Source organism: Malaya genurostris, chromosome 3, assembly GCF_030247185.1.
Source record: "Malaya genurostris strain Urasoe2022 chromosome 3, Malgen_1.1, whole genome shotgun sequence".
Taxonomy (NCBI): Eukaryota; Metazoa; Arthropoda; class Insecta; order Diptera; family Culicidae; genus Malaya; species Malaya genurostris.
Window position 1 is genome coordinate 177,964,934 of NC_080572.1, and position 15,102 is coordinate 177,980,035.

A 15,102-nucleotide genomic window follows, 5' to 3' on the forward strand; every position below is an offset into this window, starting at 1 on the left:
GATTTAAAACCATGATTGATGTAAAATTACATTAAAATTCATTTAATTTTTCATTGAACAAGACTGTATATTCACAAACCGCTTCTTTTTGTAATGTAAATTTCCATTCAATTGCCTGCTCCAAATATGTGCAGGAAAATAAATGTAAAATCACAAAATATTTTTATCTGTGTATACTCGTCGCCTGAAGCGTGTTCTACTTTCTCTCAAAAGAAAAAACTCGCAATACCGAAAATGCACAAATATGATGATCCTTAGAGAATTAATATTGCATCATCATTGCTCTAAAATCGACACACGCAATCTGTCATTCCGGTTCAACATTTACTGATGGCGCCGTCTTTTGCAACATGTTAGTATCTTATTACTAGACTCAATTTTACAGTTGATACTTTCACCAGTGAAACAATTGTAGAGACTGAATTGAATGTAGGTATTTTAAGTGACTATGTGCAAAAGGAGGGTGATTCTAATTCAAACAAACGGAAATCAATTAGAAAGCTTGAACGCGGCTCATGAATATTAAATATAACTTCACAGACAAAATTGATTTCAATAATTAAATTCCTATTTAGAATATTCTCAATTATCTTCATTTCCAACCGTAGTAATTATGATGAGTTACACAGCATAGACAGTAATTGTTGAGGTAAATCCTGAGACAAAAACTTTTGTATTCTGTTGCCTGCAAACCGAATCCGCTCATTTTTACAAGAGGCACATCGTACCGCCTAAGTGCGAGCTTCCTCCAAGGACTGTTTTCCCTCTCTAGAGCTTGTAGTGAAACGTTTATCGTGTTTTTTCGCAATCTTCGTTTTTGCCCTCGCGCACACTTGTACGTTTCGCTAATCACTCCACCGTTTCCATCCTTACCGCCCCACCCACTCGTTCTTGACACCGTACTCGGAGGTACTTTATCACTGCAATCTTTCAACATAATTACTATTAATTATTTTCGTTCCACCACTTCTCGGCTCGGCAACAGCGCCACCAATTTGGCTGTGGACTGCGATTTACGGCAGTCACTCTTTATTATCCACCGAACCAAATGCCACAAGGTACGGAGCCATTAGCAGCAAGCAGCAAGGGAACTGGGAAACTGGGAGCTGAACTGAGCATTAGTAAATCGCTGGGGTTGTCAGCAAAAAAAAAAGCCAAACTGCCTTTTCTTTTAAAAAGCAATAAAAACAGTATTAGCAATTTTCCGTCACCTGGTCAGAATTGTAAAAACAAGCTTACTAAACGCTGTTCCAAACCCTCCAACGCTCATCTCTCCAATGTTTCTCTCTCTCTCTTCAACAGGTTTCCTGGATGCGACTGTTCTATCGAATATTTATCCGGCCGACCGCAAAACCGACGGCAACCACCACAACGTACAATGTGGGAAGCGATAAAAATAGCAATGAAAACAACAATAGCGGTGGGGCGGGCGGGGAACGCGATGCTAATAATAAAAGCGGCAGCAACGACACAAACAACAACAGCAGCAACGATGTCAACCTTAGCGAAAGTACGGGAAACGCCGAACCGCTGTCGTCCCCATCGTCCCCACCGGCAAAGGGTAGTGGCAACGGTAGCGAAACAAGTGGCCGTGTTGCCAGTATCGACTCGTGTGAAGGTCGGATCAAAGCAGGCACCGGCGGCGCGACTGATACACATGTTGTCGGTGTTTGCGGTGCTACGAGGGGCGCAAGGTTATCAGCAGCGGCAGAACAGGAGTCAAGTTGTTACATGTCAGTGGAAAGCAAATATGATAACAAATTGATAATAACCAAAACAAGCAAAGCAGATAAAGGGAACAGTGAGAAAAAAGAAAAAGAAACATTGAAGCTAGTGTTAGTGTCGAAGAAAACAAGTGACAAAAAGGACGCGAAAGTTATTTATTCGAAAAGTGATGCAAAGTCAAGCAAATCCCCTAAGCAAATTAGTCCGTCTGCGTCGATCAGCTCCTGTGATTTCAAGCGGCTGCGGAGCAACGATATCCGATACAGTAGCTACGAAACGGTGTCGTCATACTCGGTGAGTTCGTCGTCCAAAGCTGCGTCCGCTAATGGAAGCGGTAAGAATAGTGCCGTTCCGGGCGATGACTCGAAAAAGTCCGACTCACAGAACACTAGAAAACATAACAAAATAAATAATGACTATAACTATGTAAGTGATTCTAGCGGAAAAAAGATTACCGAAGACAATAGTCGAAACAAAGCGAGTGAAATCAACGGCACCGGACTGGCGGGTGAGACAAAAACCAAGCATGAAAAATCAAAATCTTCTCCACAACGGAACGAAAGTAACCTGGCTCTGCTGGCGATAACGGCAACGGGCACCGGCAATGGCACCGCCACCGAGAGAAGTGAAAAGTCATCTGAGCTGAAGTGCTATGTAAATTTAAAGAAGCAAACGGTTGTTTCGCCGCTTGCAGCCGCTGTCGAAGCGAATCATAAACCCGAAGTTCCTAAGTTGAAAATAGAGCTACCTAGTCTGAAAACCAAAATCTCCATTCCGAAAGCGGACTTTGAAAAGTCCCCGAAATCGGCACACTCCTCATCTACGTCCTCGTCGGCGGCGACATCGCCCACGACATCATCGTCCACCTCGGACAAGTCGCCCCAGTGGTCCCGGTCCGACGACGGTGCCAAACCGGTGGATGCCCAAAAGATTGACATTGAGGAGTATGCCAAAACAATTGGATTGAAACCGGTTCGAAAAATCGACGAAGGCGACGGCAAAAAGAAGAAAAAGAACTCGAGTACTTATTCACCGGATCCCGCGTCGTTTCACCGAAAGCGCAAAAAGGCTAAACATTCCAAAGAAGCCGGCAGCAAGCGAAGAAAATTACATGCCGAAATTTCCTCCCAGCACGACGAGAGTTTGAAAATGAAGGTTAAATTCACCGAAAAACCATCGAAACACGATCGTAAACCAAGCGAGGAAATCACACCAAAGGAACCGACGAAACAAAATGCGGAAGTTGGCCCATCGTTGCCCCAACCGGTGCCGTCATCTTCGCCATCAACAAAAACATCAGCAGCAGCAGCAGCAGTAGTAGCTAGCACTATCGACACACCGGTGCCTTTGCCGAAAGAAGACAGTTCAAAGGTGATTGACATTACCAAGGGTGATGATGATGATGACGTGAAAATTATTGAGTCACCGACATTCGGTGCTCTGCCAGCACCGATGAGTGGTGTTGGAACGAAAAAAAGTGTTGCCAATGTCGAAAAGCCGACCACAATCGCAACCCGGGTGAACGAGTTGCCCAAGCTTCCATCCATTGGGGGATCGGATGGTTCCACAAAGGCAAAAATTAATGAAATGAGGGCCATCCGTCACAAACCGATGGTCTACATTCCAAGTCTCGACAAAAGCCTAACGGAAAGTTCATCCACCATCGACAGTATCATCGAAAGTGTGCAAGCGAAAACGGGCTTCATTGACAGTGATAATGACGTACAAATTGTTTCCACCGGTCGGTTGGAGCCGGGTAATGGTCTGCCTTCCAAATCAACTATGCCTTCGCTGGTTCCGAGTAAAGCTGGCCCAGCAGGACTTACGATGAAACCTCCCACAATGATACCGTCAACTGTCAATAACCGGACGGGCCCGACCAATAATAGCATTCCTCGGTCACAGCAGCGAACCAGTAATCAGCCGGCGGTATTCAGTCCTCGGCACACACCAAACTATCCGCCTTTGGCCTTACAAAGTGTCCAAAAGAGGATCCTACCGCAACAGGCGTACAGTGCAAACAGTGTGTACCAACCAAGAAGTGCCAATGCTGCGTTTAAACGATCCACCAGCGTGGACAGTGGCTCGACTTACAACATTCCACCAAAAACACCCCGCGTGGACCTAATGGAACTAAATGCTCAGAATCGTCTGATGAAAAAACCGATCTATGCACCGATGTTCAATTTCGTAAAGGGTGCTAGCCTAGCAAGGAACGGCAACCCAAACATGCCAACCTCAGCCAACGATGTACCTTACAAATCACCCATCAGTTCGACCTACACGAAAGAAGTAAATCCGAAAAAGTCTGTCCCGAGTCTATTACTACCTCCTTCCTCAATTAGTGTCACCAAAATGACCGATATAACGCCACAACCTCCACCCGTGGACAATCGTCCTGCACTGGAAATTGTTCGAATACCATCCACAGCACCCGTAGCCGACAAACCTAATCAAGTGTCAGTTGCGAACGCAACAGCATCGAAATCCAACCTCACCCCGAAAACCACCAGACCTCCACCGCCCACAATTCCGCTGATTAAAATTAAAAAATCCGTTTCCCTGCCCGAACAACCGACCTCGCCGATTTCCCCTTCCGTTTTTCAAGTCACCAGCACCGGTACCAACAGTTCGAAAAATCTCACCACCAGCACCGCCTCCAGTCAGGACACCAGTGGAGCCCTGGACTTAACGACACGTGCCAACGACGATTTAATTATTCTCGAAAGCAGTGACAGCCTAACTTCTAAACTGAACGGCAATGAGCCTAAGCCGAGAGCGACGAAGGCTCCCACCGGTGACAGACGTCCGGAGGCACAGAACAAAACGACTTCGGACGGAAAGGTTGAAATTGATAGCAATCGATTAGAGCTAATCAATTCACTAATTCAAACATCGGCAGCATCTATGATTAAGGCCGGTTCAGGTGTGATGGCAAAATTTCAATCGGCAGGCATCCCGGGACTGAAACTCCCCGCCGACATGATTGGATATGCCATCAGTAGCACTAGCAGCAACAGCAGCAACATGCCGAAGCTAGGGCTGACCTACAGTTCCGCCACCCCGACCACGACAACGACGGTAAAATCGATACCGATGCCCAAACTGACGGAGATCAATCGCAATCGAAATGCCGCAGTCCGTCAACCGAATCCATCGGTGCGAAACATTCCGAACCCATCGGCTTTAGCGTTTCGTAATCAAACGACTGCTGCGATAAGCAGCTCTTCCGGTCTTCTGACTTCAACGTCGTCAGCATCCTTCTCGCTGGCGTCCAATAGCAGTCCGATAACATCGCTCACGACCACTTCGCCAGCCACCAGAGTCATGAACCTAAACATGAAATTAAACAACGTAAATACGGCGGGACAGAAATCAAGTGTGAATAATAACGGCATCGGCAGCACAGCCGATACATTTTCCTCCATCGGAACGTTCGGTAAAACCCATACCAATTCGGTCAGCACCACTACTAGCAGCGTATCGAGTGCAAGTGCCAATTTGAATGGAAACAGCAGCAGCAACTCCATCAACAACAACAACAACAACAATAACAAAAACGATAACGTTAGCTCTACCAGTGGTAGTAGCAATAATAATAACAATAACAACAACAACAGTACAAACGGTGGCAAAAAGACCATCGAGAAAGTAGCGGCTGGGTTGAAAGCGGCTGCTGCCACGGCAACGACGACGTCGACGACGGTGGTGGCGGCGGCTAGTGTGTCCAACGGTAACCACAGCAGCAACGGGAACGCAACTACCACCAGTGGCGGCACCGGCATCGGAAAAAATGGTGTAAATGTTGTTTAACACGCGAAATACAGCGCCGGTTCGGTTGGTTCCCGGTAAACCGCGACCTTATCAAATGTTGGATGTCGTGAAGAGATGTTCATCTATTGTCAAGAACAAGACAAAACACAACCGTAGTAGGCCGCAATGATTGACGGCTGTGTCGTTGAACCGTTTGCAAGTGTCAGAAAACATGGTAAAATGCAGAGTCTGTATAAAGTCACCAGTCGGATGACATGTGTCAAACCGTTGCCGATCGTTTGACACGAAACGAACGCCGGATTTAATTTGGCTTATTTTCCGGTGTTTAAAAATGTAAATAATAAAAAAAAAACTTCAAATCAATGAAGCGACCACACGCTGGTCGAGAGAAATGGCAAACCATGGACAGCACAATAATTGTTTAGCATATAAATAACAAATCACATTGATATTGGACACTTCAATTTGTTCTGTCTCTTACCGAATAGGTTATTTAAGTTTAACGGCTATGCTTGATTAAGAGTATTTATTTTTGTGGTATAGTAGAATAATTTGCAGAAATTGTAAATTTCTTTAAAAACTAAGCATTGGGATATTGGAAGAAATCTTTTCGACCGGCATAAATATGTATATTGAGATATTCCTAGACAGCATTAGTCTAATACCGTTCAACAGTGAAAAGTCATTCTTAGTGAAGGTAATTAAAAATGAACTTACGCGTATATATTTAGTGTGAGCACAACCGTACTATTCTACTGTAAAGCAGCCTCTCCCTAAATAGTGTATGTCTCCATCAATATCAGCAATAAACCTGAGTATAAGCACCACTCCCTCTCTTCCCTGTATTCCTGTATATTTGATGTTGTGCAATAGTAGCGACCCCCATATACACTACTACTACTACTACTACTACTACTACTACTACTACGACTACCACTACTGCTACTACTATCCCCAAATACACAATCCCAGCTCCAGTTGAATGAGAAAATAACTGCTCCATGAGAAATATGACCAGATAGCGGAAGAAATACGAACAGCTCCGGCGTTAGAACGAGAGAAATCTTTTCAATTCGTCAGAATGAGCATAGCTTTTCTGGAAATAATGATATTTCATTCTCGGTACTCTTTTGATTTTTTCTCCCCACCCTTGCTCCTTCTACCTTCTGCTGCGGGCTCAACCGCAATCGTCCCACCCACAGTCATCGTGAGACGATGAATGAGAAATTATGATGGTCAATGATGATGATGATGATGATGATGATTGAAGCAAATATAATGAAGATAAATTAAGGCTTGAAGTAGAAAACGAACCATAAGAGCCAGAAAATCTATGAATTGCCGGCCAGAGTCGAGCCGTGGATTCACTCATTCAGCGATTCGAATGTGGATGATGGTGAATTAAATTTCAATTATAGTGTTTTTTTTACTAGCGGACTTCGTTTCAACCAACCTCGTTCACACTGTACTGATATTACTGTAGATTCGATTGTATGAGTGACTCTGTGTAACACACCTTCGTAGGACACTGCTGATTTGTATTAAAATGTTTATTCCTACATTCATACAATCAATTTTTATGTACCAAATTAAAAAACTGAAAGAAACTAAAATTTTTGCTGTTCAATCGAACATGTTTAGGACCGTCGGATGATGAGAACAATAAGTTGGAATTATGTAATGTTTGTTTTAGCGAATGGTATTTATGTATCTAGTGCAATAATAACTAAAAAACAACCACTGTAGAGAAAATAATAAAAATGATAATCATTATTAAAAAGTAAACCGTAAATATTATCAATTCGTCAGATATCACAATGCCACAATAAGGAATTCGCATTTCTCAAGTCAACAATCATCCCACAGAACCGTGCGAAAAAGACAAACATTCAATTAAAAAATGTGAAAAAAATCACAGGCTGATTTACAGGCTGTCTGAGTAAAGAGTGAGCGCTAAATTATTGCTACTAAAGAAAGAGAGAACACGAAATTATTGCTCATCAGCTTATTTTACCGCAAAATCCCAATAATATTCAAAAAAGGTGGGTGGGTAATGTCAGAGACATAACTGGATGTCGTGAATACGAAAACAACTGACATGTTCCTTAACACTTCCGAATATCAATTAGTTAATCAATTGTATGAATTATGCAAACAGTCGGTGTTGAACAGTCGTTCGCACCGCACGCGTATAGCTCTTGGCTCCTGGAATTTTTTTTTTCTGGCTACCTAGAGTTTCATTGATTCAAGGCTTCAGTCTTTTTCAAGGCTACCTGAATCACTAACTAAGTGATACAAAGAGTGATATTAGAGTGACTAAGTGATACAAAGAGTGATATTAGAGTGACTAAGAAATTAATCAGCCTTTTTTAAGGCTAGCTAGGAGTCTAATCGAAGACTAATTTAGCCTAGTTAATTTAATTTAAAATTTCATTAATTTCAAAAATGCCTGCGTCCAACCGGAAAGGCAACAAGCCTAAGGCTAAAAATAATTCAATACGGAATAAATCACAATCCGTTATTCAACATTTTTCTAATAACATTCACGATCTTATAGAATCTGAATGTAAAAATAAAAGACAACGGACGGATTTCCCTTCCGTTGATCCTATGCCGTCTAACAATATTTACGAGATTCTTCCTGAATCCGATTGTAGCGACATAGAAGAAAATTCTTCAAAAATTCCCAAAATGGACGCTTGTCGTTCTGGGAAGAAACATCAATCTATGCCACCAGTGACGGTGATGATTTCCGACTTCAAAGCATTCCGTACTGAGCTTTCTACTTTTCTCCCGGAAGTAAAAGTCTCATTTCAAATCGGACGAAGAGGAGAATGTCGAGTCTTGGTGGATGGATTGGAAGATTACGAACGTCTTATTCGATATTTGTCCGAAAAACTTCATAAATTTTATTCATATGATATAAAATCAGACAGACCCTTCAAGGCTGTCTTGAAAGGATTATCAAATGATCAAAGTATTGATGAAATTAAAAATGAACTAAAAGAATTGCTTGGTTTTGCCCCTTCCCAAGTAATACTTATGAAAAAAAGAGCGAATGGTACTTCTAAACCACGCTCTGGAATTTCCCATGAACTTTACCTAATACACTTCAATCGAAGTGATGTAAACAATTTGAAAACTTTAGAAAAAGTACGTTTCATTTCCCACATTAAAATTCATTGGGAACATTATAAACGGCATAATCGTATTGCAAACTTAACGCAATGTCGTCGTTGCCAAGGCTTCGGTCATGGAACCAAAAATTGTCATATGGATATACGGTGTTTGAATTGTGGTAAATCGCATTCGAAAGACGCTTGTCCAATGAATGAAACCACTGATAAATTTTCATGTTCAAATTGCAATGGAAATCATAAATCCAATTATTTGAAATGTCCTGTCAGGGGAAAAATTTTAAACGCTCGTTCGCTTAGACAACAAGTCAAATCAACGACCTTAAATTTACAGAACATACCTGAAAATTCTTCTAAGGCACCTGCCAATTCGTCTTCTAACGAAAACAATTTATTGACAGGTAGATCGACCTCGTCATCATCTTCTTCTAATGTCAGTTATGCTGGTATATTAGGTAGAAATCTATCTCCTATTTCTTCTAATGTAAATAATCAAAACACAGGACCGCCTTGCAGTTCTTCTTCTAACGAAAACAATTTATTAATAGGTAGACCGGCCAAATCATCTTCTTCTAATGGCAGTCTACCTACAAATATTCCTTCAATGCCATTCGCTTCTTTAAATGAAGTCGATTTAGGCGATATAACTGAAAATAAAATGATCTACCTACAAGATCAACTTTTTCAAATGATCATCCAAATGAATTCGACTTCATCACTTTTTGAAGCATTTCAAATCGGATGGAAATTTGCAAATAATATTATAATGAATTTAAAATTTAACAGTGATGTTAAATAATTATTTGAATATTTTAAATTGGAATGCTCGATCTTTGAAATCGAGTGAAGATGAATTTTATAATTTTCTCAAAGTTCACAAAATTCATATTGCCATTGTGACAGAAACTTTTCTTAAACCAAATGTAAAATTGAAAAGTAATCCACATTATGTGGTTCATCGATTTGACAGGTTTACTGGAATTGGTGGTGGAGTTGCCATTTTTGTCCAACGGCAAATTAAACATCGAATTTTACCTTCTTTCAATACTAAAGTTATTGAAAGCTTGGGAATCGAAGTTGAAACCATTCATGGAATTTATTTCATCGCTGGAGCATATTTGCCATTCCAATGCACCGGCGAACAATTAAATTTCTTTAAAGGCGATTTGCAAAAACTTACAAGATATCGATCGAAATTTTTCGTAATAGGGGACTTAAATGCTAAGCATGTCCAGTGGAATTGTAGGCAAAATAACAGTAATGGTAAAATACTTCATAATCAACTCTCAGCTGGTTACTTTACAGTTCTTCATCCCAGTAATCCTACTTGTTTCTCTTCCGTGAAAAACCCGTCTACAATTGATCTGGTTCTAACAGATCAAAGTCACATTTGTAGTGAACCGATTACTCATGCTGATTTTGACTCAGATCATCTTCCTGTAACATTCAGACTTTCCAACGAAGCTATAATTAATCCAATTAGTTCTATTTTCAACTATCATAGAGCAAATTGGTTGGATTACAGATCTCACATTGAAAATCATGTGGATCATGAAACTATTTTAGAAAATTCTGCGGATATCGACACAGCAATTGATAATTTGAATCATTATATTATCGAAGCTAGAAATCTTTCAGTTCCCAAAGCTCAAACTAAATTAAATTCTCCTATCATCGATGACAATCTTCAACTGCTCATTCGGTTGAAGAATGTTCGTCGACGACAATATCAACGTTCTCGTGATCCTGCTATGAAAAACATAGTTAAGGATTTACAAAAAGAAATTAAACATAGATTTACTCTTTTGCGAAATGAAAATTTCGCTAAAGAAGTTGAACAAATTAAACCATATTCTAAACCTTTCTGGAAACTTTCTAAGGTTCTTAAGAAACCTCAGAAACCTATTCCTGCTCTCAAGGAAGGAAATCAAATACTTCTTACAAATGGCGAAAAAGCTCAAAAACTTGCTCAGCAGTTCGAGAGTGTCCACAATTTTAATTTGAACGTTGTGAGTCCTATTGAAAATGAAGTCTCACTGAAATATGATCATATTTCAACTCAAGTGTTATCACACGATGACATTATTGAGACGAATTTTGATGAAATTAAATCAATTATTAGAAATCTTAAAAACATGAAGGCTCCTGGTAATGATGGAATTTTTAATATTCTTATTAAAAATCTTCCCGATGTTGCCTTGAGACTCCTGGTTAAAATTTTCAACAAGTGTTTTTCATTAGCTTACTTCCCAAAAAGATGGAAAAACGCTAAAGTAATTCCTATCCTAAAACCTGATAAAAACCCAGCAGAAACATCAAGCTATCGCCCAATTAGCTTACTTTCTTCTATCAGTAAACTTTTTGAAAAAATTATCTTGTTAAGAATGATGACTCATATAAATGAGAATTCAATTTTTTTACCAGAGCAGTTTGGATTTCGTCATGAACATTCAACTACTCATCAACTTGTCAGAGTAACGAACATGATAAAATCAAATAAATCTTCTGGGTTATCCACTGGAGTTGCTCTTCTAGACATAGAAAAAGCATTCGACAGTGTTTGGCACAAAGGTTTAATAGCAAAAATGTCTGATTTCCAGTTTCCTATTTATTTGATCAAAATGATTCAAAATTATTTAACTGATCGTACTCTTCAGGTTAGCTATCAGAATTGTAAATCTGAATTGCTACCCGTACGAGCCGGTGTTCCGCAGGGTTCGAGTGTAGCTCCAATCTTGTATAATATTTTCACTTCTGATCTTCCAAATCTACCCGTTGGTTGTCAGAAATCGCTATTCTGTGACGACACAAGTCTGTTAGCCACAGGTAGAAATCTAAGAGTGATCTGCAGTCGCCTACAAAGAAGTTTAAATATTTTCAGTGATTATCTGTCAAAATGGAAAATTAAACCAAATGCAGCAAAAACGCAATTAATTATCTTTCCTCACAAGCCAAGAGCTTCTTTTCTTAAACCAAACAATAATCACATTCTCAAATTGAATGGCTTGGAATTGACATGGTCTGATCAAGCTAAATACTTAGGTTTAACGTATGACAAAAAACTCACTTTCAAGGATCACATTGAAGGAATCCAGGCAAAGTGTAATAAATATATTAAATGTTTATATCCTCTTATAAACAGAAATTCTAAGCTCTGTCTAAAAAACAAATTGTTAATTTATAAACAAATTTTCAGACCAGCCATGCTTTATGCGGTACCAATTTGGTCAAGCTGTTGTTCCACCAGGAAGAAAACGCTTCAAAGGATTCAGAATAAAATTCTGAAAATGATTCTGAAGCGTCCTCCCTGGTTTAGTACAAATGAGTTACACAGACTCACAAATATAGAACCATTAGATGTAATGTCACATAATATTATAAGCAAATTCCGACAAAAATCGATGCAATCTTCAATTGAATCGATTCGCTCTCTGTATTAGTTAGTAAGTTAGTATATAAGTTCCTTTTCCCCATTACACAATACAAGTAGGTTTAGAATTTTCCCTACACAAAAATCTCAGAATTGCGGAAGCAAATGATGTCTTCATGGTAATAACCAAATCATATATATATATAACAGGGCTGAAAAGTCACCACTTGTGGCTGAACACCCAATTTAAATCTTAATAATTTAATTTTAACTCATATTCCAATAAATAGTTATTTAAAAAAAAAAAAAAAAAAAAAAAAAAAAAAAATGAATTATGCAAGCATTCCCCTTTTTCACTACTAGAATTTAAAACGACGCACCTAAACTAAAGTACAGATTGGTTACATTAAACATTCTGAAACACAAATATTATGAAATAACCAGTATAGTTCTTTATAATAAAAATAGCCGCATACAGAAATTTAATGTCGATTATTTCATTTCGGATTTGCATAATTTATTGAAAGAAACTATCAATATGCTGTAGGGATTCGTTTCTAGCATTCAGAAGGGTCAAATTGCGTTAATCTCTACGACATTAAATCTGGAACATTTTCGCAAAAACAAAAAAGGCTTCACTTGATCTCAATTACTGTGAATTTCACACAGCGAAAAGTGCACAAATCTAACCAAACTAGATTTGCACTAAACTGAGGATATTTACCTTCGATTTGCGAACGACAAATCCTAATAGTTCTTTAGAAAACTTTAGAGCCGTTAGAACGGCTGATTTTGTGTAATGCTCTCCATCGTTGTTTTTTCACCAATGCAAATGACTGGTAGCTGTGACGTAATCGCTTTTGTCGGAAGCGAAATTAGCTTTGCAAACGACACAAAATACATTTGCTCGCAGTGGCGATAGAATCTAAACTGATCCAATTTTTGTTAAGAGGTTTCTTTTTAAGTGATTTGGTTTGTAGCTTTTTCACCAATGGGCGGTCCTAACGGCTATAAAAATAGCCGCATACAGAATTTTAATGTCGATTATTTCATTTCGGATTTGCATTTCATTGAAAGAAACTATCAGGATGCTGTACGGGATTCATTCCTGCCATCCAGAAGGACCAAATTGTGGAACTCACTACGATATTAAAGACTGTTCGGAACATTTTTCGCGAACGATTTGTTGTACAGCAGTAAATATTTTGTTTTCTTCCTCAGAACGCGTTCTGATTGGCTGGTGTTGACATGGGTTAAATGAGACCGGGTTTTCAATAGTGTACTATTGAAATACTTCAATGCTTTTGCTATACACGTTTAAGTTGAAAAATTTCGATTCTATTGGTAGTTAGATTATATAAATCCTTTTACAGATCACTGAGCTATGAGCCTTAAAATACGAGAAAGGCAAACGCGCCTTATGAATTATCCTCTTCAATACTCGATACCAAACATTTCAGAGAAGTTTAATTTTGAATTATTTGAGATTATGTCACACTACTGAAAATTTTACCATAAAATTGTGATCATACTTCCGATGGCATGTAGTAAAAATTATGTTGATTCGTTAGATACAACAAGAGATATTCACGATCAAAAACTTATCACTCTCTCAGAGGGTAAATTTTGAAAAGGCATCCATAGTAAAGTAAGTCGTATTAACGACAAAAATCTCAGGTATTTCAAGTAGGACACAGCTGAAAAATTGCAGGATAGTTTTGAATATGAACGAGAAATGTTCGCAAAGTTTTAAGACAGTTGAGTAAAAATCAGTTCACTTTTGCACGAGATTGAACCAATCTTCGAACCACTTTGCCCAAAGTGCAAAGTCTTGCTATTACACAGGGGTAGCAGGGAGAAAAAAAAGCAGCGGGTCGAAAATTTCCATTCGCTAAAATTCGAACTAAATGTCATATCCCCTTTTTCGTCAATTTTTTCTTCAAAAGTAAATATTTATCATTCCAACATTTTCCGGTTGTAGACTATATTCACAATGAAAACATATATTCGGTAAGTATTTTCAGCTAATTAGGATGCGCTAAATCAAATGGTACTAATGGTTTTACCGTTTTACTTTTTTGCCTTTCTCATATGGAAAGGTTATGCAATCATTGTGGAAACCGACTTTTGAACCGAGGCCCGGAGGATCGAGTGTCGAGTACGCAAAATGTCTGTATGTGGTGTGTATGTAACGTTTATTTGCACTAATTTTTATCGAAGATGGTAAAGCCAATTTCACAAACTTACATTCAAATAAAATGGTCCTATACAAAATTCCTGAGTTTTGTTCGGATCTGACTTCTGGTTTCGGAATTATGGGGTAAAATGCGTAAAAAAATTAAAATATGAAATATAAATATTTTTCGCAAAATCAGATTCAGATCTTATGGTCACATAAAAAAAATTTCATGAATTTCATCTTGATCGAACTTCAATTACAGAAGTGATTAGTGTAAAAATTCCAATTGCCAATTACTTAATCATTTTTCTCAGAGCTTGGTTGATCGATTTTCACAAACTCAGATTCAAATGAATGGTTTTATAGTCCTATACAAAACTTCTGAATTTCATTTTGATCCCGGTTCCGGAATTATAGGGTAACGTGTGTTGCAAATTTAATCAATCACTTAAAGGGGCGAAACAAAAAGCGTTAAAAATGTTCTGAACTGGCCTCAAAACTACTCCAATCGGTGATCATTATCAGTAGACGGCCAAACAAAAACCGATTCCGGTTATTCTTTCAAAAATTGAAGAAAAATGTTTTAAAGAATACCACAGTTTGATTGATAGAAGACAGACAACAAAACACCCCTACCCGATCAGATGCACATAACAAAATCATCAGTTGATATGTATAACAATTTGTGTTATTTTGAGATAATTAACAAATGAAAACAGTTGAAAGTTAAAACTTATGATATAAATAAAATAACAAAATCAGTTAGGATGTTTTAATTTCATTTGCAGGAGTCATAATAATGTTCAATAATTGACAAAATGAGTTCTTCCGTTGCTTTATATCGAAATATAGTGATCAGAATTCTATTTTAAAGTATGAAATATCATCTTCACTTTTAGAATTCACTATACTTTTTG

General features: G+C 38.6%; 1 protein-coding gene across 2 annotated transcripts in view; it reads left to right on the plus strand.

The window, feature by feature from the left end:
• LOC131435654 (mucin-2) overlaps nt 1-7,284 on the plus strand; it is a 124,916-nt gene extending 117,632 nt beyond the window's left edge. For both annotated transcript variants that reach the window (XM_058603770.1, XM_058603771.1), the window contains exon 6: nt 1,303-7,284. In XM_058603770.1, the coding sequence (XP_058459753.1) occupies nt 1,303-5,538 (4,236 nt within the window). In that variant the 3' untranslated portion in view covers nt 5,539-7,284. The remainder of the gene's footprint in view (nt 1-1,302) is intronic.
• The last annotated feature ends 7,818 nt before the right edge of the window (nt 7,285-15,102 follow it).